This window comes from Zootoca vivipara, chromosome 17 (assembly GCF_963506605.1).
Source record: "Zootoca vivipara chromosome 17, rZooViv1.1, whole genome shotgun sequence".
In the NCBI taxonomy this organism is placed as follows: Eukaryota; Metazoa; Chordata; class Lepidosauria; order Squamata; family Lacertidae; genus Zootoca; species Zootoca vivipara.
Genome location: NC_083292.1, coordinates 31,134,981 through 31,161,780, shown reverse-complemented (window position 1 = coordinate 31,161,780; position 26,800 = coordinate 31,134,981). Strand labels below are relative to the sequence as shown.

Sequence of the window (26,800 nt, the reverse complement as noted above, 5' to 3'; positions counted from 1 at the left end):
TGAATAGTTTAAAACTATGGCATTTGCTCCCAGAAGAAGTAGTGATGGTCACCAACTTGGATAGCTTTAAATTCAGAGAGGGTAATAAGACTATCAGTGGATACCGACCACGATGGTTATGCTCTCCTTCCACAGTTGGAAGCTGGATGCTTCTGAATCCCCATTGCTGGGAACCTCGAGTGGGGAGAGCTGCCATCTTGCTTGTGGGCTTCCCATCAGGACACCTGGCCGCTGGGAGTACAGGGTGCTGCTGCACTAGATCTGCCCTGAATTGATCCAGCAGAACTGCACAAGACCACAAGTGGTTGTACTGAACTGAGAAGGTGGCATGCTCAGAGATCCCAACGTTTCCCCCTATCTCGGTTTTTGCAAAAACCCAGCCTAAGGAGGGTTATAGAAACAGGGAAGGAGTTTTGGGAAACGGAGTTTCTCTTGCCCTGAATAACTTTTCTGCCCCCATTATCTGCCCACACCCTCAGCTACGGTACTAAGCACACTTAGTCCATGCTGAGCGGTTTGGGAGAGTGTTCCCTGCCCCCACACTTTCAGGCTTTCTGGCGCTTTAGATTGTTTGTACTTTGACAAATTCTGGGGTCCCCCCAAGCCTGCTGCTCTTGCTCCCTTCCCCTTGTGTGGGGTGGTGCTGTTTTGACTACATAAGCGTCATTCCCTGCCGGAACACTGGAAATAGAAGGATTGATGATAAAGAGAACACTATCCATACATAGGCCTGAAAGCTTCAAAGTGCTGGGTTTTTTAAACCTTTTAAGGGTCCAATATGTCCAAAGAGGCAATAATTAATCTTGTTGGGCTAATGAATTAAAATTATTGTGGGAGAAACAGCACTGTAGTCTTGTCCTGAACTGCTTGAAATCTGTGGTGTATACACAGCCGGACAACAACAGCTGAATTCTGCACCCAATTCCATATTCTCTTCCCCTCCTTATTTATTTTTAACTGCCTCTGCTCATTTATTTATTTTTTTGTAATCATGGTTCGCTTGCCTGTACCAAATCATTGCTTAATGATTGTGATCAGTTTCCAAATAATATCTGCATTCATTAGCAGCTCTGTGAAGGCTTGTGTGAAGAAACATGGACATAAAACATGCAAATTGAATCAAATGCTGCACTCTCACAGACTCACAGAACACATGCTGGTCCTGTGCCTTCCTTTTCTGCCCCAGCCGGGGTGGGGGTGGGCGTGGAAAAACCACAGGATGGGGCGGGATAAAAACACACAAACATTTACTTGTTCTCTAGGTGGTTTCAAGGTACTAGTGGGCACAGGGTAGGAGGGGCGTCGTTTGCACAGCATCTTCACTCAAAGAACTCTTCTTCCCTGCAACTGGAGGTGAAGCTGTTCCACCTGGTGCTCCATCTGGATGGTGAGAGGGTGGTTTGGTCCTAATTTGTTGTGGTAGTCTGAGGAGGGGTGGTAGAGAGGGAAGAGGTTCATTTTACATGCCACACATTTCCGCAGTTTCTACCTTCACAATCTGGCGGGGTGCATAAGTGATCTGAGTCTCTGCCTCTCCTGAGATGCGCCTGCTCGATCAGGCCAAAGGACCATCCCGTCTAGCATTGCGAGAAGCCTGCAAGTTGGACCTGAGTGCAACAGAAACTCTGCTCACCTGTAATGATTCCCAGCAGGCGGTATTAAGCAACGTATGAGGTCAGTGGCCCACCCTGCGTCCTCTTTTTCCCAGGGCACGTCCTCTTTTTCATGGGCAAAATTCAAGACAAATTGCATTCATTTGCTTTGAATGGCTGCCATAGTGTCCTAGCGTCCTATTCTTTTATCTTCAAAATATGGCAACCCTAAATTCTAGTCCCGCATCCTATTCTCACAATGGCGAACCGGTGGTTCTGCTCCTACTTCCAGGATTGTTTCCAGAAAGCAGTTATGGGAGGCAGGGCCAGTGCTTGATGCCATGAAAGCTTTCCTGTGGTGTCCTTAAGGGCTCCATCTTGTTCCCATGTAATTTAACATCTATAATTCTCACACAGCTACAATTCTGAGAGCAAATCCCCTTTCCCAAGGAACTCTAGGCATTCCCTCTATCTGAGCAGAATTGAGGTCTAACAACTCTTAGCCTCAACAATTTGAAGTTCCCAGTTTTCTTTGGGGGGGGGGAGCCATGACTGATTAAGTGGCATGCTGCTGCTTCAAATGTATGATGCAGATGGGGTGTAAATTACAATGATCATTTCTGAATTTTGTATCTATACATATAAATTAGCATGAACACATTTTACATAAGTCCTCCTACTTTGGGGCGGGGGGGGCAATGTATAAGTGGAGGCTTGACTTCAAGAGGGAGATGTGTCCTTATGATCACAGAAGTGGGCTAGACTTGCAGTACACAAGCCTTCTCCTCACCAAACAGGGTTTCCACTAAGATGTCAAACACTTCTTCCTCCATCACTTCCTGGAGTGGCATGGGCATCTGTGGAATGGGGGAAGTGAGTAAGAGATTAGGGAGATACGTTTAAAGTACATACAGAATCCCTCAACCACCACTACCATCGCTCCAAGGTGATATTCTGCTTACTTTTTAAATTCAACCATTTCCCCCACCCGTTGTGATTTTTTTTAAAAAACTGAAAAATTTGAAAAATTTAATAATAACAATGCTTTTTATAATTATTACAATTAAATGACTATGTATCATCATTGGATATTACATTTATTCATCTCCAGCTATATAAACGGTCTTGAAGTGACTTATAATTGTAAAAAATATACAAGTCCAAAGTCCAAAAGGAACATTAAACAGAGGATTCATCCACACTTCCTTTTGTGTTGTGTTTCTAGGCAAAGGTCTGGGCTTTCCAAGTCAATGTCTGGCTGGTGGGGTGTGTGTGTTGGGGGGTTGAGTTTTTTTTGGTCCTGGCACTTCCCCATGGAAAATCTGCATTTTGCTACTGAATCAGAGCACATGGCAGTCAAGTTTGCAGCAAATTGCCATTTGCTCTGATTCAGCAGTAACGTGCGGGTTTCCCCAGACAAAGTGCTGGGACCAAAAAGGCCACTCGGATACAGATCTGGAAAACCTGGAGCTGTGCCTAGAAAGCACAGAGCAAAGGTACCCGTGGGTCAGCCTCCAGGGAAGAGGCAGGGGACCCTTTTCCACCCAAGATCCACATTACCATGTGTGCAACACCTTAAAGGGGCCACATGGTACTGGTGGGTGGGGCCAGAGGCAGATGTAACTTTTACATGTAACAGTAGGCTAGTGAAATGCAGAAGTGGGTGCAGCAGGAGGCAAAAGGTGGGTGGGGCACTGGATGCAACATTTATTTGTGTACAGCAAACTACATCCCCCTTAAACTAAAGCAAAAATAAAGAAGTGCCATGGTCAGATCACTTCCTGGTGCAACTGGACTTCTCCGCGACCCTTCCCATCTGTAGGGAGGTGGGACCAATTTGGATGGTCCGCCCCCGCCACTTAATGGATCCAAATGGTTTCCAGAGAGTGGTAGGGGGTGCTTTATCCCATGTTGATGGCCTTTCAGCTGATTCCCTGGTGGCCCGCTGGAATGTGGACTTAACCGGGGCTATTGACTGTTTGGGTCCAAAGTGCCCTGTCCAGGCAAGCAAGAAGGCATTGTTTCAGACAGGTGACAGTACTCTGAGTGGCACACAGCCTGGGGAGAATCCTGAGGGCTTGATAGAAAGGCCTGGAGGGCCACTTTTGGCCCTGGGCCTGAGGTTCCCCAGCTCTGCTCTAAGGGAAACATTCAAAGTGTTTTGAGGACTATACCGTACTTCTCATCAATAAATAACACCACCCAAAAGTGAAGTGGGAATATGCATTGCACAGGTCACCGCGTTCCTTGCAATACAACTGAAAGATCGAGTTGTTGAAAGAGGCTTACAGATATTTTGGTGTCCCGCTCATGTTTCAGTAGCTTTTGCTTGTAAATTTTATCCTAGGACGAAAGGAAAAGGACCAGACAGTTATGGATTGGCAACCTTCCCCCTTTTCAAAGCCACGCATCAGTACCCAGAGATTCCAGTCCCTACATTAGATATAGGTTCTCTCTGGCAATGCCACCACACTCACAATATCTCAGCCACATCAAATCCAGAAACCAACTGTTCTCCTTTCCCCACCTAGCGATGGAAGGATTTCTCCATTTCAGTTCCCTCTGTTTCTCATTTTTTCTAATCTTAAATCCATACATTTTGCAGCAATCTTCAGGGGCTTGTTTGCATATATATGAAAACTCACCAGCATTTTAGTATGAAATTCTTCCAATAAACACATTTCTATATGCAGTTTGGACTAATGCACACATTTTTGCAAACAATTTCCCTCTATCTAATGCATTCTTGTGTGTCCTTTTCATGAATACATTTGTTTGTACATACACTGATTTTACCCTAATAGAAGCCTTTTTTTGCAAACACTGGTTGGAGAATTGCACTGCAAAAATTCAGGTAAGCGCAAGCTCTGAAGGATATCCATGCTTCAATTTGCATATTGTTCTCAGAAACAGCAAATTGGATAGATTTGTATTTAAATGAAATCAAATTTCTCCTCCATCCCTCCTCCCCACCTTGAATCTGGATGACAGATTTTGCCACCTGAGGAAGAAAACCCAACTGTGGCCTTCCCCTATGGTGTTAAGTATCGAATCTGCCACCAGTTGTTAACAAGGGTTGTCTGCTTAAGAGCAAAGCCCATCTTTCTTCCCTTCCCCTGAGAGGAACCCATTGCTCCATTGTCATAGCTGCATCTACACACACCTGAGTAAGCTGGCTCACGTGATACCCATGTTGGTGGGCCATCTTCCAGTGGGTTATTTTTTGCCCCATGCTCCAGACAGAGCTTCCTATGTGAAGTGAGGAAACAAGGTATAAGAAGCTGGACAAGGATGGGCAAACATGTCCATTTTGGTTTCTCATTATTCCAGTCTTAAGCTGAGCTCTCCACAGTCTCCTCATCAGTTCACCAACTAGTTTTTTGGTTTTTTTTTTTAAAGTCATCCTGATAATTCACCAGCATTTTTAGTGTGCATGTCTCCTAATGTACACCATTCCCACGCAAACTCCAAATCTCCATTATAGGGCACACTCAGCCATGAAACTCACTGGGTGATTTTGGGCCCAGCCACAGTCTCTCAGCCTAATCTACTTCACACACGGTTGCTGTGAGGATGAAATGGGGAGGGAAATAACCATTTATGCCACTTTGAGCTCCTTAGAAGAAAAGTGGCATATAAATGCACACATGACCCTAGGATTTGCATTTATCTCGAATCCATCAACATCAGGGGCATGGTTGCTGGTGACAAGAAAGAGAGCCTTTTCTGTGGCTGCTCCCAGATTGTGGAATTTCTGTCCAAGAGCAGCTAGACTGATTCTCTCCTTGTTATCTTTCACCAGCAGGCTAAGACCTTCCTATTCAGACAAGCTTTTGAAAACTAAGATGCAGACAATACTGATCACTAGGTTGCTGTAAGCTGCCCAGAGTGGGGTATAAATATAATAATGGATGGGGAAGAAGAAGAAGAAGAAGAAGAAGAAGAAGAAGAAGAAGAAGAAGAAGAAGAAGAAGAAGAAGAAGAAGAAGAAGAAGAAGAAGAAGAAGATCGCTGCCAAGGCAATCTATTATTTGCTGGTTCTAAATGTGCTTTGTTGTATTTCAACAAATATTTTTAACTCGTTTGTTTTCATTAATTTGTATTTTATAATGGAAGTGTTAAGATGCTGAATCCCAACTTGGGAGAAAGGCAGGATATAAATACCTTAAATAAATAAAATTAAATAATTGTACGTATTATTATTTGACTGGGGGTCTGCATGGCAAAATTCAGAATGCAGAAGGAAGGGTGAATTTGGGTTCCTCTATTGTTTCAAATTCAGGATGAATGTGCCCCGAAGCACTGGTAGATTGTCAGGAGAAGTCTGGCAGGGGGAAGGGCAGGACCATTCACTTAGGGGCTCTTCTCACCAGTGGAGCAAGCTGACTGGGTGCCTGGGGTGGCATGCGTGCCTTGTGCCGAGGTGGGACCAGCTGCCCGCGGGGCGGGCAAGCTGAGGCAGGACGCTCCACGGGGCCTCCGAGGAGCATACCTGCCAAGTTCCGGCCTGAGAAATAAGGGACTGGACCGGAAGTAGCAGACCGGAAGTAGCGCTGCCGCCATTTTGGAACTGGGCGGAGCATGCTCAGAAGCAACTTTTGATGCTGCTCTGCCCTGTTCCAAAATGGCCGCTGCGCCAGAATAAACCGGGAAAAAACAAAAAAATCCGTTTTTTCGGCTGGGGACAGCCGGGAAAACGGGGGTTTCCCGGGGAATACGGGAGACTTGGCAGCTATGCCGAGGAGTCTGCCTGCCTCCTCCCACTCAGCCACTCTACAGCTGAGGGGGAGGCGGCGGGTGGACTGTTTGGGGCAGAGCAGAGTCTGCAGGTGCCCAAGCCACCATGTCACTCCCAGGAGAGACGCATGCAGGCCCCGCAGTGAGTGCCACTTGGCATTTTGTCACCCCCCTCAGTGCTGACACCTGGGACAGTGCTGACACCTGGGATGGCCCGCCTCTACCGCACCCCCCCTCCTCCGACCCTGGTCTTTCTCCCACTCCGGTGATACGACCTCACCTGCGGTTGAATGCAAGGATTCACCCTTGGGTGTGCCATCCTCTGCAGCTGCTGCAGCCTGTTGGACATGAGTTTAAGAGTTTAGGAGCAAGAAGAAGAGGAAAAGATAAGAAAAGGTTTCCCCGGACATATCCGGGATTCATCCGTCAGAAATAGCATTCAAGCAGAATTTTCAAAAATTGATAAAATGTCTGGGGAAACATGGGCATATGGCAATCCATGTTGGAAGTGTTGGGTTTTTTTTGGTGAATATCCTTAAAAATAGCTGGAAAACGTTACGTTTTCTGGAGATTTTGCAACAACACAGAAGCTCAACAGCTGCAATAGCTCAACGACTTCTGTGTCTGAATTTTCAGTTTTTTAAATATGGCGACCCTGATACAGGTCAAGGCAGACCAACATCAAAAAGACAGCCACAACAACATTGAGCATTTGCACTATTTCACTCATAATGTTCAAAACACTTCACAGGTCTTACCTGCCTTGTGATATTTCCAAGAACCATAGAAGACAGGTCAAGATGATTAGCCCCACATTGCGGGGTGAGGGGTGGCTTGCCTAATAAGGCCACTGTCCTAGCCCTTGCTGCTGGGTGAAGTACTCTGACTCAAGTTTCTGCTTCTGCTAAATTATTTAATACAGAAATCTGAGTGATACATAGGCAAGGCGGGGCTTACAGGTACAGCAGGCATGGCCCCCCACCAAATAAATAAATAAATAAATAAATAAATAAATAAATAAATAAATAAAGACTTAACTAAAAGCAGAAGTTGTAGAAAGATTTTGACATTTTCCTGAGCACTTGGGGCCAAAAGAGAGTAATTTAAAACAACTGTTACTGAGACATTTCATTCTGAATCTGCTAGGTAGAGCCAGACAGAGGATGATGACACCCTGGCAACATACCGTAAATCCTAACTACACCCATGACAGCAGGTGAATTGTGAGCTGAGATGGATGTTGAGCCAACAAACCACCTGCCCCCTGTCTCTTTCCTTTGAAGAGTGAGGCAGGTCCCAAGCTTCAATGTGGCAAGCTTTTGAGCACTGGCAAAAGCTTGAGCAAGCTTTTGAGCAGAGGTGATGATCGTCTGTCCCCATGAGCAGTCTCTGAAGGGCTTTGAACATGGTTCAGTATATTGATGTATATGCTGCAATTGCCTCAACCCATGCCTGATGTGTTCATTGACACCTCCTTCAGTTAGGAAGAGGCAGCAGTGGCTTGCATTAAAACTCAGCATGATCAGATAACTGCAGAGGGACCATTATTGACTCCTATGCAGCTTTGGCTCCTATGCAGCTGGCTTGGTCTATAGCAGGGGTCCCCAAACTTGGGTATTCAGCTGTTTTTGGACTACAACTCCCATCATCCCTAGCTAGCAGGACCAATGGTCAGGGATTATGGGAATTGTAGTCCAAAACAGCTGGAGACCGAAGTTTGGGAAACCCAGAGCTAGACGAACCAGTATTTCGACTTGGTAGAAGACAGTTTCCTATGTTCCTGCCAAACGAGGACCCAATCAAGGCTGGCAAAAGCCCTCAAGGATGCCAGCCTATATGTGCCTTTGGTCTGATCCAGTCTTTTCTTCTGTTTACATGCTACACCAAGCTTGCCAAGAAGGGCCACTGATAACCATCCTACCTACATGATCTTCATGGGCTTGGTGGCCACAGGAAATGCCTAGTGTCACACATTCTGGAGGCTGGGTCCAAGCAGCAGGTGGACAGTCTTCCTGAATACCAAATGCTTACAGTTCTCTGCACTCCCTACCTTCATTTTTTCCTCAGGAGAGGTCTCAAAGGCCTCTGAACTCTTGCTACTGCAGGAAATGATGAGGATGGGGGAGGAGAAAGATAGATCCCGGGTTAGAGTTGACAGGCTGTAGGAGAAGGTTCATGGATTATGGGGAAAGGAGAGGCAAAGCCACCTTTGGTCAATGTTGTGGTGCTAGAGCACTTGTTCAGCATGCAGAAGACCCCAGGTTCATTCCCCAGCATCTCCAGGTAGGACTGGGAGAGACCCCCCACCTGAAACCCTGGAGAGGCAATTGTAGGCAATATTGCACTAGATGGACCAACAGTGAGGGCCAACGGGGCAGTTGTTTGGGGTGGCAAATTTGAGGAGGTGTTGCATTGTGACTGGGGAGAGATAGATAGGAGGAGGAGGACAGAAGAGCCTCCCTGATCCTCTCTTCAAGAGGTACCAGCTGCATGCCACACCTAGAGTGGTTCTTACTCATTCCAGAAAGGCCACCGTATTGTGAGAGACGAGTTTGTACACAGCTCTCTCATCTCTAGGGGCAATAAATATTTTCTGCCCAGGGGCAAGGGGCACAATAAATACTTGTGGTCTCTAATAATATTCTAACCCTGTCCTGGAAGGCCCTCAGCCTCTAACCCTGTCCTGGAAGGCCCTCCTCCTCCTGACAACCCCCCCCCCAATCGCTCAAACCATCTGCTTCTAGCACCTCCCAGCTCATCCCTTCCCCAGATTGCTCCCTAGTGTCCCACCACCACGATCCAGGATCTAAGTTGCTATCTTCTGTGTGTCCCCCCCCCCCGGAGGGGGGGTTCTAAGGCAGGCAGCTCCCACCACTCTTCCTCATCCAGCCAGTCCTTGACACTTGAGGAGTTCCCCCTCTTTGCGCCCTGTGCTTTTTGGCAACACTGGCTGGGGCATCTCTGCCACAAATTTGAAAGTAGGCACAGCATTCCAAGGTCACCCTCACTTGGATTCATACCTTAAAGAATAGATGTCTGCTTCCTTTGACTCTTCCTTCTCTTCCTGCAGTGACATTTATAAATTAGAGGGTGACTCTCCAGCAAAAAAATTAAGTAATTTAATCAAGGCAGGACTTTGGGAGCAAGGGGGGGACTCCCCTCCAAAGGGCTGGCTTACTGTGTTTTGAAGTGAATGAAGCAATACATGCACAATATAAAGCAGAGGTGATGAACCTGGTGCCCCCCAGGTTTTGCTGGACTACAACTCCCATCTTCCCTGACAACTGGCCAGGCTGGCAGCAACTGATCTGGAGGGCCACAGTTTAGCCAACATGGGGCTCATAAGACCATAAAGGAACAGAGTCTAATATTAGCCAACTGCAACACTCATCTCTATCCCAACCCTTGGATAATTTGGGCAAAAAAGAAGAAGCAAAGACCTGATACCATGGAATCAAATAGTTGGAAGGGACTCTGAGGATCATCAAGTCCAACCTCCTACAATGCAGAAATACACAGCTGTCCCATACGGGGATCGAACCTGCAACCACACTCTAACCAACTAAGCTATCCAGGCATATTCCCTTACACACTTTCTCCCTGTCTGCCACCCAACACATCTTAAAGATATGGAGCACCTTGCAAAATTACAACTATTGACCTTCAAAGTGCCTCCCCCCACCCCCACTCCCCAGCCAGCAATCCAAATATGCTGGGCAACCCACCATTCAGGGATGAAAGATAAACAAGAATAAGTGGCCTACCTCATCCTCAGATAAATCCTGGCTCAGGATCTGAGCTACCCTTTAAAACAGAGAGGAGAAGGTCCTGTTCAGAGAAACATCCTATTTTCCAAGAGAAAGCACACTGGGAAAGAGGTGGCCTACAACAGAAATCTGAGAGTATGGCTTGTCTCCTGTCTGTCAAGATAACTCATAATGTTCACTGGTTGCCTTTTCCTGGCCATTCTGGGCCATTCTTTTGAAATTGTGAATACCTTGACTCCAGAATTCATTTTCACAGATAAATGCATAAATATCTGCTCTTTTGACAAATCTGCTTGGAGAGTTATCAATACTTGTTATACCAGTTTCACAAAGGGGAGTCTCGTGAATAATGTGCTGCTTTGTGACTTGAGGAGTCTTGAGGCTGACTGGGGGTCAGACATGGCTGCTTTATTGCTCTCTGTACTAGTTCAGTGCAAGTTTTACTGGTAAAAGTGTCATTTCACTAAGAAATTGGTGGATTCACCGAGAAACAGGGCTAAGTGAAAACAACCACTGTAAATACTAAGTTACCATTTAACTGAGTTATGTTGCAAAGGCCATTTGCAGAAGGGCTCCGGGCTCTGGCAATCCACGCTACGCCACTGTCCTTCACTTCTGCCCCCCAGCAATTCCACTGCCACTGTGCACCAAACTCACTGGGAGATGGGGCACTTCCTCAAAATATTGCCTCTTGGCTTCTCCACCCCCGTGGTGGGGCGGGATACTGATCGGCAACATGGCACTCAGGAATGCCCCAGCACTTGCAGAACTTGGCAGGGGCCTGGGCGCTCCTCAAAGCATTGTGGTTTGGCTTCTCATCATGGTTTTGGAAGATGATCAGCAGCACCATGTAGCGGAACGTTTCCCTCTCGGTGGCAGAAGTGATGGGGCAGGCAGAACACCACCTCTTTTACTTCCACCACCTGAGATGGGTTTCTTCAGTCCACCTCACGGGTGGGCTGACTCTGCTGATTCTGAACACATATGGGAGGGCCACAAGCTCCCTACCCCTACCCTTGGCTCTTGACAACATTTCTGCACATTGCCATGAACAGGGGCGGAGCTTCATGATCTGCCACCGGGGGCGGAGAGCAGGCACTCTGCCCCCAGAGACGGGGGCGGGGCGCATGTTTTGGGGGGTGGGGCGCACCACGTGCAGGGGCGGGATGTGCGATTTGGGGGCGGGGTGCGCTGCACGCAGGGGCGGGGCATGCGACTTGGGGGCGGGCGTTTTGGGGGCAGGGCGGGCAGCCGCGATGGCGCCCCTGGGATCATGCTGCCTGGGGCGCCCCACCCCCACCGCCCCTATCTTCCTATGCCCCTGGCCATGAATTTGAAAGTACCCACGGCGTTCCAGAGAATTTCTGCTTTTGTACCTTGACTCTTTCAGGGACAGCTGATGCTTCAATTTCTTTTTCTGCAATAACAGTTATACATTAGAAGGTACGCTATGCTCCACCCCAGAAACTGCTCCCTGCTCCCTGCATCATCATCATCAAATCAAATTTATATCCTGCACTTCCTCCCAAACAGTCTATAAACAATCACATACGCTCACAGGTAATACTTTCAAGGTTGCCAGGAACAGAAATTTCAAATGCCTGGGTAACCAGGAATGTTTTATAATTCCTCCCAAAAGTTACTAAAGAGAGGGGAGGGCATTCACAAATGGGGAACCATGACTGAAAAGGCCCTATCATGGGCAGCACTCAGCGGTGAGGCACCACCACCAGGTATCCCTTCTGGTCATAGGGCCCATAGTGGGTGATATTGGGAAAGGCACTCTCTTTTGCTAGTACTAATATTTTTAATTGGGCCCCATAGTTCACCGACAGCCAATGCATCATTTTCGGGGCTGGTGATAAAATGATCCCACGGAGCTGCCCCACTTGCCTATCTAACAGCTGCACTCTACACTAGCTGCAGCCTTCAGATAGTCTCCAAGGGCAGCCCTGCACAGAGTGCATTACAGTAGTCCAGATAGGAGGTCAGCAGAGCATGATCAGCTGAGGCCAGTACACAACTCTGTGAACATTCAGGAAAGCCTTCAACTGTTTGGGATCTGAATACTTGAAGGACTATCTTGAAGGACACTGAGGTCCAGCGCCGAGGGCCTTCTGGCAGTTCCCTCACTGCGAGAAGCAAAGCTACAGGGAACCAGGCAGAGGGCCTTCTCGGTAGTGGCACCCGCCCTGTGGAACACCCTCCCATAAGAGGTCAGAGAGATAAACAACTACCTGACATTTAGAAAATACCTAAAGGCAGCCTTGTTTAGGGAAGTTTTTAAGCTGTGATATTTGATGTATTTTAATGTTTGTTGGAAGCCGCCCAGAGTGGCAGGGGAAGCCCAGCCAGAAGGGCGGGGTATAAATAATAATAAATTATTATTATTATTATTATTATTATTAGTAGTAGTAGTATTAATCTCCCTTCCCATGAGCCTGTCCACACATTGTCTGGTAATTAGGGTGGCCTTGCTCTCTGAGTCTCTGCTGCCTGAAAAATGTGGAAGGCAGGGAAATGCAGAGATACTTTCTCTTCAGGGGCACCTAGGCTGTGGAACTCTCAGCTCCATGAGATATAGCACATTACTTTCCGAAGCACATTTAGGGATAATCTTTTTTGGACATGCTTTTTATGGGGGGAAATGCTTTTTAGCAACTGATTTATATGCAGTTAACTTTGGGAAATGTTGGCTGCTGATTTTATTTATTTATTTTACTTTTTAAAATGCTGCTTTGCTTCTGCAGGTTTTTGTTTCCTGCTTTTCCTGGTGTATGAGATTGTTTGAGGGTCTGGAAGTCCTACGCAGCATGGAAGGAGCAGGATACAAATTCTAAAACACACACACACGTGCGCGCGCATCCCCCACCATTTCCTGTCTCCCAAATCTCTCTACTGTCCAGTATATTGTATCTTTTGCAACCTCCAGCTTGCAACCCCACTGTACCATAAAGCCACCATGTGACCATAAGGAATACCCCTACTGGACCAGAGCAAATGGTGGCTGAGTGGTGAAGATGCAACTATTTAGCGCTGGCCTTTGACACCTGTGTTTTCAGGACCCCCCCCCCCCCTACTCCTGGAACTGTAATTATTGTGTGTGCAGTATATTTTTGCTGAGTTTTTAAAAATCCTAAACATCAACGGCAGAATAGCAATAATTTTCATAACCAAGTCAGAAATTTTATCATAATAAGGATGGGGAAGAAGGCAAAGAAAAGCAAAGAACAATCACTGGGCAACAGTAAAAAAACACCACAATCTTCAGGGATCATATCCAGTAAGAAGAACAAAAGAAACCTGTTTTATATTGCAGTTTCATGAAATGGGGGTACAAAAAATATATGAAAAGTTACGTAAAAAAAAAAATAACAAAACAAAAAGCTTCAGATTAACCACATTGACTATTATTTGTTTTCGGAGTTTTTAATTCTGGATTTTAAATTGTTTTAACTTGCCTTGCAAACTGATGGTCAACGACATGTAATAATTTTTATATTATTATTATTATTATTAGTCCTTCACCTGGCTTGCCTTCTTGATTTTTAAATGAAAAGGCAGAGGTGTCTGGTGCATATTGTGACTGGCAGGGCACAACACAGCCACCCCATCAGTAGAAAGCACCAGAGCCAATGGCAGGCACTGAGAGAGCTAACTAATTCTAGCTTTGACCCCATCTTCCTCCTCCCTGCTGGGTTATACAAGGGCAACGCTGAGACTAGGAAGGAAGAAGCTGACTGATGGAGCCCATAGTCCCATGGTCAGGTTCTAAGGAGGAAGGCAGGCAAGCAGGTGGGGACTGGCTGAGATGTTGGTGGGGCAGGGCCTCATTTGCTCTCCAGCATGTAAAGGGTTCTCATGGTTTATGGATGAGAGTGCAAACAAAGATAAATTGAGATGCCTACCTGGGAGCTAGAAGGCTCGGAGTGGAGCAATTTAGCTAACCTTTAAGAGAGAAAGTAAGACCAGGTCAAAAATCTGTCCTGTTGCCTGAGAGCTTCCATTTCTATTGTGGCCAGTAGAGTTGCTTGCAGCAAATTCAAAAGTTCAGGGCCCCTACATGATAGTCACAGTCACGTCCCCTTCGAAAATTATACAGCCTTCTAAGATTATACAGCAATCTTATAATCATACAATAATAATACATAGGGGTCCTTCTCCTACGGTAGATGGAGAGTAGAGCTCTGTAGGCATTCCAGCAACTCCTGCAGCCAAGCTGGTGCCAAATGTATTGATTTGATTTGTTTTGAAAAATATCAGCATGGCCAAGAGAGAGGTCTTGTTGTCTGGGTAGCTCAGGACCTCCATACACACTGCCAAGGCTCATGCCCAGGAGAGAACAAATAGGGATATATTCCAATGACCCATGTGTTGTCTTTAAGCTAGTTCTACTATTTTCTGGACACACATACAGGCAATGGTTGTGCTCCAGTATCTTCTTTTGGAGTGACTTATTGTGTTTTCCTTGAAGTTCCATGGTACGTAACAGAAATTGCACACCATTCTCTGGAAACCGAAGCACCTTGGGATTCAGTCTTCCCAAATGCTTAGATTTGGAACCTATATAGAAAGAATCTTCCCCAGTGTCCTCCTCACGGCATCTTCTCCAGAGTGGAGTCAATCCTCAGTGGCTGACTCTCCTGTCACTCTGATTGGCTCCAATCAGCACAAAAGGGGATAAGACTACTTCCCAGTGATTAAGGAAGCTCCCCTTTCATGCTGATTGGGAGATACCACAGGGAGGCTTTGTTCTCCCCTAATGCTTTCGGCACCCCTCCCGCCCCAACAGATTTGAAAGTGGTTGTATCAGAAGAAGAAGAGGAGGAGGAAGAGGAAGAGGAGGAGGAGGAGTTTGGACTTGATATCCCGCCTTTCACTCCCCTTAAAGAGACTCAAAGCGGCTAACAATCTCCTTTCCCTTCCTCCCCCACAACAAACACTCTGTGAGGTAAGTGAGGCTGAGAGACTTCAGAGAAGTGTGACTAGCCCAAGGTCACCCAGCAGCTGCATGATTATCCAAGTTTCATACCTTGGATCCATAGTCCTTTTCTTATACTTTTCTGGCACTTCTGAAGCTTTCTGCAATAAAGTTGATAGATTAGAAGGGGCACTCCAGCAAGAGTTAGCTCCACCCCACCCCTCACTGACAAAGCCCACACAATTTGACTTGCTGTCTGCTATGGCAAAATTTCATGTAATGAATTACATTATTCCACACCATTCCCAATGCATATTGGTGGTGGTGGTGAACTGAAAACTATGACAGTGAATACCAATTGTATTATCTGTTTTGATTTCCATCCTGGATATGAAACAAGTAAACGAACGTTGGCAATCCCCACCCCCACCCCTGTTTCTCTTTTCGTTTGAGTTCTCTGACAGCCCAACCCGCCACTACACCCTTTCTGCTCCCTCAACCCCAGTGAATGCAGCACAGAGCCATATGAGTGGCCCTCTTCTCAAACCTGCCCACCCCACTACAGCTTGCCCCTTCTAAGTCCAGTATTGAGCTCCACTATGACCTCTGCTCCCCACACCCCAGAAAATCAGAGCACGTTGGGCCTTGTTTGCACGTGACAATAAACTATGGTTTGCCTCAACATGCCTCTCCCTACTACCTTGGTTTATTTCTCATTTGCTGCTCATGGATTGCTTGGGGGGGGGGACAACATATGAAGGGGAAATGGTGGGGTCACTACCATCCAGATGCACAATTCACTGATGTACAGTCAAACGTCCCAGAATAAAATGTTGTTTGAATGCAGACCAACAGGTTAAGTGCAAAGGGATGGGGGATTATGTAGAGCAGCATTCCCCCTCCATGGCAGGGAGAAGTATTAGGAAGGGAGGTTCTTTGAACCTATGAAAGAAACAGGATAACGGGAACCCTGCCATTAAACAGAGCAGTTAGTTACTGAGAGCCAGTGTGGCATAATGGTTAGAGTGTTGGCATAGGACTTGGGAGAGCAGGGTTTGAATCCCCACTCAGCCATTAAGCTCACTGGGTACCCTTGGGGGCAGCCACCATCTTTTAGTCCAGGAATCCCCAAACTTCGACCCTCCAGATGTTTTGGACTACAATTCCCATCATCCCTGACCACTGGTCCTGTTAGCTAGGAATCATGGGAGTTGTAGGCCAAAACATCTGGAGGGCCGCAGTTTGGGGATGCCTGTTTTAGTCTAACCTAGCTCACAAGGTTGTTGTGAGGATGAAATGGGGAGGAGGAGAACCATGTACACCACCTTGAGAGCCTTGGAAGATAAAGGTGGTATATAAACAAACAAACAAACAAACAAACATACAAACAAACAAATGTAAATAAATAATACTGAGCCTATAAATGAGAGGAGCTTTGGATCTCAACAGAGACAGATGCTCACCAGATTTTTGTGTGTGTGTGTTTTTATAAAGAACCAGCACCCTGGGGTTCTGAAAGCATCCAGGAACCTTAGAGATGGTGGGGGTAGTAAGTAAACCCTCAAATTATGGTCCAGGTTTGGACAACGTTGGAGAGTTTTTGCCTAGATAGAATGTCTCCTTGAACTAATACCTCCTGCTTGCCTGGAGGGAAGATAGAGAGGGGTGTGTGAGTGTGTATAGGTAGAAACTAGCCTACTGTACAAAGGAGCATTCTTTGCTCCACCCACTTTGGCCTCTAGCCATGCTCACCTGTGGCATGTGGCCCCCACAAAAGTTGCCCAGAAGGGAACACTGAAAAAGGAGTTCCTCACTTGTGTCTTAAGGAGATTGGCAGAGCCTCCAGGTCAGCTCCTGGCAACTCTCCTGTCATCACTCCCTTTAGCTCAACATTCAACAGTGATGGAACAAATCAAGATTTGAATGCACAGACCTACCAATTTCTGGAAAGTAGGAAGATCCCGCATTATTCTCTGAGTTAACCTTGAAGAAAAAGAGAAGGCTCAGGTTAAAGTCACATCCTGTTGCTTGGGGGAAAGTGGGGACTAGTCAGGTTGGAATGTCTTTCTTTTCCCTACCACCTCCCAGCAGTGGGTGTCCCAGATCATATCAATAAGGGTGCATGGAAGGGTAACAAGGACCAAAGAAAAGCTCTGCTGGATCAGACCAAAGGCCCATTTAGCCTCTCAGTGGCCAACCAAATGCTTCAATGGGAAGCCCACAGGCAGGACCTGAGATCAACAGCACTCTTCCCACTTGTGATTCCCAGCAGCTGGCATTCAGAGGCATACTGGGACCATGGAGGCAGACTGGGGTAGTGTGTCGGTTGAGGTGAAACAAGAAGTGCCGCCTTGACAGGCTGCCGACGCTTCTCTACCCACCCTGCCACCTCCGCCTCTGAAGAAGAATCAGTGCCAGTATTAGCGCCAATTTCAGGCGAGATCTCGCCTGAATCGTGTGATTCTGTACGGGATTCCAGCCAAAATTGGTGCTGTTACTGGAACTCTTCTGGGCCATCACTGTTAGGGGGAGGGTGCCCTGTGGGACTGCCCCCTGGGGGCTTTTGCTGACTGAGGTAGCCACCTCAGGCTGCCTGGCGCTGGAGGCAGAACATAGCCATTGTGGCTGGTAGCCCTTGATAGCCTTACTCTCCATGAATTTGCCTAATCCCCTTTTAAAGCCATCCAAATTGGTGGCCATCGCTGCCTGTTGGGGGAGAGAATTCTATATAACTATGCACTGTGTGAAGAAGTGCTTTATTTTGTCTGTCCTGAATCTTCCAACATTCAACTTCTTTGGATTGCCCTGTTTTAGCCTTTTGTCATTCAGCCCCACCCATCTTGAGATTGTTTCAACTACCTTGGAAGTGTGTGTGTGTGTGTGTGTGAGAGAGAGAGAGAGAGAGAAAAGCATTGATGAACTCCATAAGTAGTAGGTTCCTGATATGATCCCTGGTGGTAGGGGAGTTATCCCCAAAATTGTATTAGTGCTGACTGGCTAAAAGCCTGTAGCTGTGGAAACTGATCTGCTTCCCCTGGCACTGCTAATGGTTTGCCTTTTAAGGCTGTTTCAGGAAACATGGATGCTAACTGGAGGGAGGGCGAGACTGTGGGCCAGGATTAGTTTGCTCCGACCCTGCCTGATGGATGCAGGAAGGGAACTGCTTGTTGAGTGATGACCACATGGAATTTTAATTTGGGCATGTTTGTGTCTCCATGGTCAGAAGCAGGGGTAGTGGAGGCCAGTCGTCCATTAGGGCAAATGGGGCATTGCCCCACCAACCTCAATCTACCCACAGCCAGCCCCCACCAGCCTGCCTCCTAACTTAAAAGCACTCTAGGGGGTGGCAATGCTGCCAGCCTCCTCTTCCTTAGTCTCAGATACCCTTGTGAAATTTAGCAGGGAGGATGAGGATGGAGACAAAACTAGAATTAGTTGGCTCCACCTGCCATTGGTACTGGTGCTGCCACATGTTGGGCTCCCTGTATTCCACCCTACCAGTCCCCAATGGGCAGGATCCATGACTGAGCACCCAATGGCCACCTTCCTGCAAACGCTGCTGGAGGGAGTTTTGAATTCTGAAGCAGAGGGAGCAGTAGCCCTTCCCCTTGTCCGGAGATCTCTTGAGTTTCCTGGGCAAAGCAAAGGGCGAGGCTCGGGCCCTCCTCTGAGCTTTCAGAAGCTTGGCCTTGGATGGCCCTTGGATGGAGGCATGTGGCAAACCCAGGAGCTGCCTCTGGGGCTGTTGAGTGTCTGAAGCCACTGCCACTGTTGCTTTTTAGGGCGTGCAGTACTTGCCTCGCTCCGGGTGCTGACAACCCATGCTACGCCACTGCCTAGATGGACCAATTATCTGACTCAGTAGAATACAGTTTCCTACATTTCTATGATCCTACACTCTGGGAACTTCCAGACAGCTCTGGGAGCTTCCAGACAATGATGTCTATTTAATGAGCATTCTTTTCCGTTTGTTTGTGCGAAGGTTAGACAACTTTGCCTCAAAGCAACTGTTATTCCACACATGCCAGTGCACTTCTCTTATTCCAAAAAGTCCCGTCTTTGGGGGAACAAGATTTGTCACACAAGAGCTTCCAATTGCACAACCTGGATTTGCTGGGATGTGACTGAACCCCACCTGGAAACTAGAAAAGCTCTTGAAGCATTCTCTGTCCTATGTCAATCAGGTGAGTTAGTCATTGCACAGGGCTTGGTGTGGGGGTCTTACTTAGCAAAGTAGCCAGGTGGTCTAATTTCTTCCAGCGGTATCTCTGCGACCTCTTTTATTTTCTGTAAATTGAAGTTTAAAAAGTTTTAAAAGCACACCCAATGTGCACTCTCAACCCAGCCTCTTATGAGAACCAGAGGTGATGGGAAACTCCACTTCTTGCCCAGCTTTCTTACCTCTTTGTGTTTAGTCCACAAGCTAGATGGTCTGAAAGAGCAGTAAAAAAGCGGGGGGGGGGGGGAGAGAGAAATGAAGCAGAGTTCAGGTAATAGAAAGTACTCAGGTTGTGTGTGGAAGGAGGCCAGTGGAAAGTCACCCACTTTGCATGCAAAAGGTCCCAGTTTCAATCCCTAATGAATCTCCAGGTAGGGTTGGGAAAGGCTCGCTGCCTGAAACTCTGGAGAGCCACCGTCAGTCACTCTAGACCAGGCATGGCCAAACTTGGCCCTCCAGATGTTTTGGGACTACAACTCCCATCATCCTGAGCTAACAGGACCAGTGGTCAGGGATGATGGGAATTGTAGTCCCAAAACATCTGGAGGGCCAAGATTGGCCATGCCTGCTCAAGACAATACTGAGCTAGATGAACCCAGTGGTCTGACACAGTAACAGGTAGCTTCCTAGAACTTAAGCACTGCATTTTAAGGGCAGGCAGGGGTTCCCCAGTCATTCGGTGTGGCCACCTCCAGGTAATATAGTAGTTGCCGAATGGCTTGGCTCCCAAACAAATCGGCTCCTGAACACTGCAAATCCAGGAGTGTTCTGGTTTGCGCACCTTTTTTGGAAGCCAAATGTCTGACTCAGCTTCCGACTGAGTTCAGGAAGCTCCTGCGGCCAATCGCAAACCGCGCCTTGGTTTTCAAATGGTTCCAGGAGTTGAATGGACTCCCGGAATGGATTGAGCTTGACAACCAAGGTACCACTGTACTGGTAATATAAGAATTAGAAACTCAAGGTGTATATTTTTTATTTTAATAATGTTGCAGTGTTTTGCTTTCAGATAGAATGCATGAAAGAAAAGGTTTGCTTTCTGTGCGAGGGTCTTGTGGGCCTGCATTTCACAACCCTACGCTCTTTAGCCCATAAGCAAGAAATCCTATCTAGCCCTGTGAGCCCTGAGAGTGCCACAAACACAAGGTCCCCCAGGATGTTATTCTAAGTCTACCATGTGTTAATCAAAAATCCTTGAAGTTTCCTGAAAGATAGGAGGAGTAACATCAATAAAGACAGATCACGAGCTAGGTTACCAGGGTAACGTCTGACATCCAAAACCTAAAATGGTCAAATGACCTAGGCATTTAGGGTCACCACAAGGTAATTAGGGGGTGAAGCTGATGGTATGGAGCCGTATGTGTTTTGCTTCTCATGACCTGTAACCCTTCCTGACATAGGTTTGAGAATGTTTAGATGTTTTATGATTCTTTGCTTGCTGTGTTTGAACTACTATATAAGGTTTAGTTCTGATGTGCCTTGGGACAGACCTTTTTAACTGGCATGTTGAGTTGAGCTCTGTCCTATTGCAATAGAAATAAACACGGGGTCCCTCCTGGATGATGGACTTGAATTAGTTTCCTTGGTTGTTTAAAAGGTGGTCCCTCACCTGGGTAACGAACAAGGTGCTGTAGAAAGCCTAAGACCTTTGATAGCCCCTGCCAGTCAGTATATAGACTCACTAGACAGACCAATGGTTTGACTCAGTATAAGACACGGTTAGAGTCAGGAAGGGAGTGGGGGATCAACTGTGTATTGCAAAACACTTAGCACCAGTCATATGCAATGGCACATACCTTTCCAGGAAAGTGGGGTACATCCAGTGTTCGCTGGTGACAATGCAGGGCAGCACGTGGGCACATGGAAAAGTGCCCCCCCCAGATTATTGGCTTGCTTTCTCCACCCACCCACAATTGCTTGGAGCAATACAAACCATAAATCAGTAGATAAAATCAGAAAGTAAAGAGTTGTCTCCCACCAAGTAGACACCTTCAAGTGAATAGACTTTAGTTTGTTGGTACATTCCTCTCCTGGTCCTGCTGTCTGCTGCACATGCCACCCAAGTCTAAGGCTTACCCACAACCTCCATTTGCCCTCCGACTTCCCCCCAGGGAAACCTGATGCAATGGGGTTTCCTGTTTGTTTCAGTTTAGCACTAAACAAGGGAAAGTGGAAGAGCAAAGGCAAAGCCACTTGGACCTGTGCCTAGAGTCCACTTGGGCTTTCTAGGCCAGGGATAAGAGGAAGTGTGGACGAGCCCTAAGTCATGGTTTGGCCAAGTGTTGTATCAAAGCCTGTGGTTTGTCTTGCGCCACACAAACCACAAGCTGGGACCAAGGTTTGTTCTATGGCATATCACTCGTGGTTTGTTAGGTTTTTTTGGGGGGGGGATGATGACCCCAGTCGGCCTCAGTTGCAACACTGAGCCAAACCATGAGTGAGCCCCGGGAAGCGTGGCAACTCCAGCACTGGGGGTGGGGTGAAGTGGTCGCAATCTTTACTCTGGGAACTTGCCTGTTTGCTAGTGCTAAGCCCGTCATTGCTTTGCTTCCATTCTCATTTGGGAGTAGGCCAGGCATAGGCAAACTCCGGCCCTCCAGATGTTTGGGACTACAATTCCCATCATCCCTGACCACTGGTCCTGTTAGGCAGGGATGATGGGAATTGTAGTCCCAAACATCAGGAGGGCCTGGAGTAGGCCATTATTATTTTGAAATGCATTCCAAGCCAAGCGTCACTTTGATTTTTCAGTGTAGGAGGCAGAAAGTATCTGAAACCCCCAGCACTGCAGGCAGGGGACAGGTGTGTGTGCATGCACTATGCGGTGGTGCTAATCTCTATGTGTGGGACAGATTGAGACAAGCTGGTGTTTTTTGGGGAGGGATCTCTTACCCTTTCTTCTTCTCCTCCTCCTGCTCTTTGCTTGATAAAGAGCCTTGTTTCCCACTGACCATCTCTGAGGATTCCTCTGCTTCAGCCTGCAATGATTCACTGTCCCTGCTTCCCTGGGTCTCAGTGTCCTCCTCAGTTTCCTCCTGGGTGTTCTCTTCTTCCATTCCCTGCTTGGACATCTCCCCCACCCTGCCTTTCCCTGCTTCACCCCATGACAAGGAAGGCTCAGATTCTGCTGCCTTGGACATTCTCTTTGCCGAGGCTTTTCCTACTTCACTCTGAGGTGATTCACGCTCTGTGTCCTCCTTGGACGTTGTCTGGGCTTTCTCTACTTCATTCTGCAATGCTGGGCTTTCCTTTGACTTCTCTGTCGCCTTGCCTTTCTGTACTTCATCTTGAAATGCTGGACTTTCCTTTTCCGCCTCCTCAGCTAAGAGCTTCGCCAATTCGCCCTGCAGTACATTATCCATTTCTTTCCTGATCGCCTTCTCATCTTCTGTTAGCTTCTCTGTACTAGCCTGTAATGTCAGTTAGGGGGAGAAATTCATGTCAGTTCACATTCCTAATCTGCACTTTTTGAAACAATACACGAACTGAAACACAGCCATCCTTCAGAATTTGCACTTCTCCAATTTTTGAATGTTTTTGTGTGTGTGTTTTTTGCAGGTCCATAGCAACTTACCTCCTCAGCCCCACCCTTCCAAAGCAGGGGAAAAAACCTCAACAAGGAATCTCCCTTTCTTATCCTTGTTAGAAGAAGAAGAAAAATAGGCTCTTGGACATGCTGGGGGGTGTTGCTGATTTTTTGGTTTTTTGGGGGGAAGGCTATGCCACTGCGCCCTTCCCCCTGGGGGGAAAGAAAGAAAGAAAGAAAGAAAGAAAGAAAGAAAGAAAGAAAGAAAGAAAGAAAGAAAGAGTTGAAGTTTAAGTTGAAAAATGTGTCCTCTTTCTTTGTTTTTGGTGGTTTACAAAAAAAAACCCAACCTAAACAACTTTGGTTAAAAAGGAAAAAAAGCTCAACAATTTCAGAATTTTGGGGGGTGCCGGGAATTTTACTTTTTGAAATATGGCCTATTTTCAATAGAAGATTTTTCTTCAAGATGCTTAGGAATAACCTGAATACAATGCTCAAATCAAGTTCTTTTTAAGCGGAAGACAAAAAAAAGGAATCAATGTCTAACCCCACCTGTTCCAGTTACCTGCTCTGTTGTGCCTGTAGTAGGCTTCTTCGCTTTCCTGCTGCTTCTATCCATCAGGAAGCCTCTTGAGGGTGTGGGGAGAGAAAAAGAGAGAGATGAGGACCTTCTGTTATGACCCATGCCCATCTCCAGTGGGTTCTACAATAGGCCTCCATTCCTTTTCTACCAAACACTTTAGGCTACTTCTTTGGCCCCCTCAGTTTGACATGCTTTGCCCAGCCATCTCCCCCAAACCCTGGTAGTTCATGCATATCAGGGGTGAGAAACCTTTTTGGGCCAGAGGACATTTTGAGAAAGTGCCGTGGGTACCAGTCCCAAAATGGCTGCTCTCTCTATGTGGCATAACACAAAATGGCTGCCTTTGGGAGTGAGGCATAATAACCAATTGGCTATTCCTCCTGAGAGACCCCACACGCAACATGGACAGGATCGGGTTGCTTATGGGCAATTCATCCTGAGTAAATCCACCAAAAGGGAGGAGTGGGCAAAGCCTTCATAAACCCAACAGAGAGGGGTTCTCACATTTCAGATTTATGAGGCCCAGGACCAATCACAAAATGACATTGCATAGCTGCCAAGTTATCCCTTTTTAAAAGGGAAATTCCATAATGCTGAATAGGCTTCCTCGCGAGAAAAGGGAAAACTTGGCAGCTATGACATTGTGGGCCAAAGCCAGTCACAAAATGGCGACAGATGGAGGCAGACTGTGGCAGAATCTGCAGGCAGTTTACTCACTTCTTTTTTTTTTTTTACTGACACTAAACTTATCTTTGGAAATTACTAAATTCTTTGCCGTGGCATTTTCCTTGCAGCAAGGAGTTTCGTAGCTCAGTTTCCCTCAACCTAAGTACAAAAGGTGTTTGTTTGTTTGTTTGTTTTTTTAAAAAGCTCTTTAGACTCTTTGGGCCCTTTTAAGCTTAAAGATTCTTATTGCTGGGAAAGCGTCTTCGCCTCTCTCACCTCCACCCCTGTGGGGTAGGAACAGGACTTGAAAAGACTGCCTCTTCTCCAACGAGAAAAACAACAGGTCCTTTACAATATGGCGAACGCCACACGAGAGAGAGAGCCATTCAGCGCCATGGCAACAGAGAACAACAGACCCTTCCTGGGTTCCAGCTTCCTTCCCTCCTTTGCAGTTGCCGGTTTCTATTTTAAATTATACAGGGCTCGTTCTTGTTCTTCTCATAGCACCCAAACACAGGTTGTGCGTGCACACTCTGCCTCTAAAGCACATATGAAACACATAATTTCTCTCAAATAATTTTGTCCTTTATTCCACACAATTCACGGCAACTTTTTAACAAACTACAGTGCCAAGGATTCTTTCGGGAGGGAGGGAATGTGCTTTGAATGTTCTTTAACGGAATAGCGCGTACCCAGAGACACAGAGACATTTCAGGAATTCGATTAGACATTGGTGGTCACCAGTACTTCCTATAGCTCCTGCAAAGGTTTCAGGAAATCAGCCCTAAAAAATCTATAGCACTTAAGAAGACCCTGCTCTTCCTGCTCAATTCCCTGTTGATACAAAGGCCACATTCACACAATATATTTACAGCACTATTACACCACTTTAACAAAGGACAATTTCCGGGAGTGTTAAGGTGTTGTAATGGCAATTTAAATATATGCTGTGCATCAGATCTGATTCAGCCTATTGAAAGCACCCCCTTAAACATGGCAATATTTCATTGCACACCCACCACTAGCAGGGCTGATGTTGTATACCCTCCAACATTTCTCCGATGAAAATAGGGGTCTTGTTTTTAAAATAATAATAATAATCATCATCATCAACCCCACCCATATGACTGGGTCGCCCCAGCCACTCTGAGCGGCTTCCAACATATATAAAAGCATAATAAAACATTCAATGTTTAAACAGGGCTGCCTTCAGGTGCCTTCTAAAGGTTATAGAGTTCTTTATCTCCTTGGCTCGGGGGGTCGCATAACTCCATACTGTCCAACATTTGTCCAATGAAAATAGGGACATCATAAGGAAAAGCAGGATATTCTGGGATCAAACCAGAAACTGGGACGGCTTTTGTAAATCCAGGACTGCCTCTGGAAAACAGGGACACTTGGCGGGTCTGGGATTGTCCGCAGCCTAAAATCCTGATACACAGGCGAGAAGGTAGCTGCCTCAGACCACTGGGTTCATCTAACTGAATATTGCATACACTGACTGGCAGCAGCTCTGTCGAGTTTCAAACAGGGAGTCTCTTCTAGCCCTACCTGGAGATGCTGGGAATTGAACCTGGGATCCTCTGGCCTGCAAAGCAGATGCTCTCCCACTGAACTACAGCACATCCAATGTAGTGCACCACAAGCAGAGCATGTAAATAATGCTATATTTCCAATGGAAACAGGATGAGGCAATTGTACTTCCTGTCCTACCCACCAAAAATGTCCCCATCAATGCAAAAATTATTATTTCTCAGTTCCCTTTCATAAAGCGTGCTTCGCTCTCGCTCTCTCCTGCCGCCTGTAATGCCTGGCTGGCATCCCAGCTGTTGGGCTTTTTTTTTTTTTTTTTGCATTACCTGGAAATTTCACTTAATCACCACCCTCCTTCCCTTTCCCACCCTTTTTGCAGATCATTAGAAAACCTGTTAAATAGAACACGTGGCCCATTATACGCCCTTAGGGAATTCTGTTATTTTTCGCTCTCAGCTACATTTTGAGTAATCTCCCTCAACCTGCCTGAACTTGAAAATTAAGAGAAGTCTCTGCTCGTCAGAAATACACAAGAACGTTTTGAGTGTTTTGTAAATGGCATTGTACAAATGTGACACTAGGTGGCGACGGTGAGCTATGGCAATTTTGATATATTTTTCTAAACTTTTTTTTAAAAAAAAAGCATTTTCACAACTTTTTAAATATGTGCCTAGATTCCACCAAGGCCTCAGATTCCTATACCTGACCATAAATGGTCAGGCGGCATTGTGGCCTGGCCACGGCCATGTCACCAATCCAGAGGCTGGCTGGGGAGGACTGCATGCAGGCCTGGGAATGGGGATTCACCAAGGTTGTGGGACTCACCTACCTACCAATGAGCATCACTTCGGTCTGCCCCTTGAGCGGGGGGGAGGCCGGCCCAGCACTAACCCCCAAATAGCCTGGAAGTGCTATCAGTTAGATAAGGCCAGTTGGAGCAAATGCAAACTTTCTTACTACAGTACAAACTTTCCTTCCTTCTTGCATTCCACCTAGGGAAGCTTTTTGGCCCAGTGGACTGTGGACCAGATCTGTCTCCCCTCACTTCGCAGGCCAACTTAGACAGGTGGCTGTAGGCATGACTGAGGTTACCTGGTGACATCAGCTGATTGACATACAGGTATGGTTTAGTTGACCAAGACGGACCCACAGGACAAAGGTTCCCCACCACCACTGTAATTTAACATGGAGACGTGTCCCTTTGTGATTAATACAAACAAACAACACAGACACACAAATGCTTCTCGTGTAGTTTTGGT

The 26,800-nt window shown here is 46.7% G+C and overlaps 1 protein-coding gene across 1 annotated transcript; it reads right to left on the bottom strand.

Moving 5' to 3' along the window:
- Positions 1-1,323: 1,323 nt before the first annotated feature.
- On the bottom strand, positions 1,324-25,645 carry LOC118076236 (uncharacterized). Its single transcript, XM_035098863.2, has 15 exons — positions 25,560-25,645; positions 23,325-23,388; positions 22,126-22,643; positions 16,955-17,000; positions 15,129-15,178; positions 14,005-14,044; positions 11,473-11,513; positions 10,094-10,133; positions 9,350-9,393; positions 8,380-8,428; positions 6,610-6,667; positions 4,756-4,841; positions 3,882-3,935; positions 2,383-2,449; positions 1,324-1,424 (listed from the first exon to the last, which is right to left on the bottom strand). The coding sequence occupies exons 2-15, from the start codon at positions 23,376-23,378 to the stop codon at positions 1,324-1,326; spliced, it is 1,248 nt and encodes a 415-aa protein (XP_034954754.1). The 5' UTR covers positions 23,379-23,388; positions 25,560-25,645.
- Positions 25,646-26,800: the final 1,155 nt, after the last annotated feature.

Excerpts from the sequence above, each read along its gene's own strand:
- LOC118076236 (XM_035098863.2), bottom strand. The coding sequence starts at position 23,378 with ATGGATAGAAGCAGCAGGAAAGCGAAGAAGCCTACTACAGGCACAACA. Across the intron at positions 8,429-9,349 it reads GCAGACATCTATTCTTTAAG|TAGCAAGAGTTCAGAGGCCT; the intron begins GTATGAATCCAA and ends CATTTCCTGCAG. Across the intron at positions 1,425-2,382 it reads CTTAGTGGAAACCCTGTTTG|ACTACCACAACAAATTAGGA; the intron begins GTGAGGAGAAGG and ends ACCCCTCCTCAG.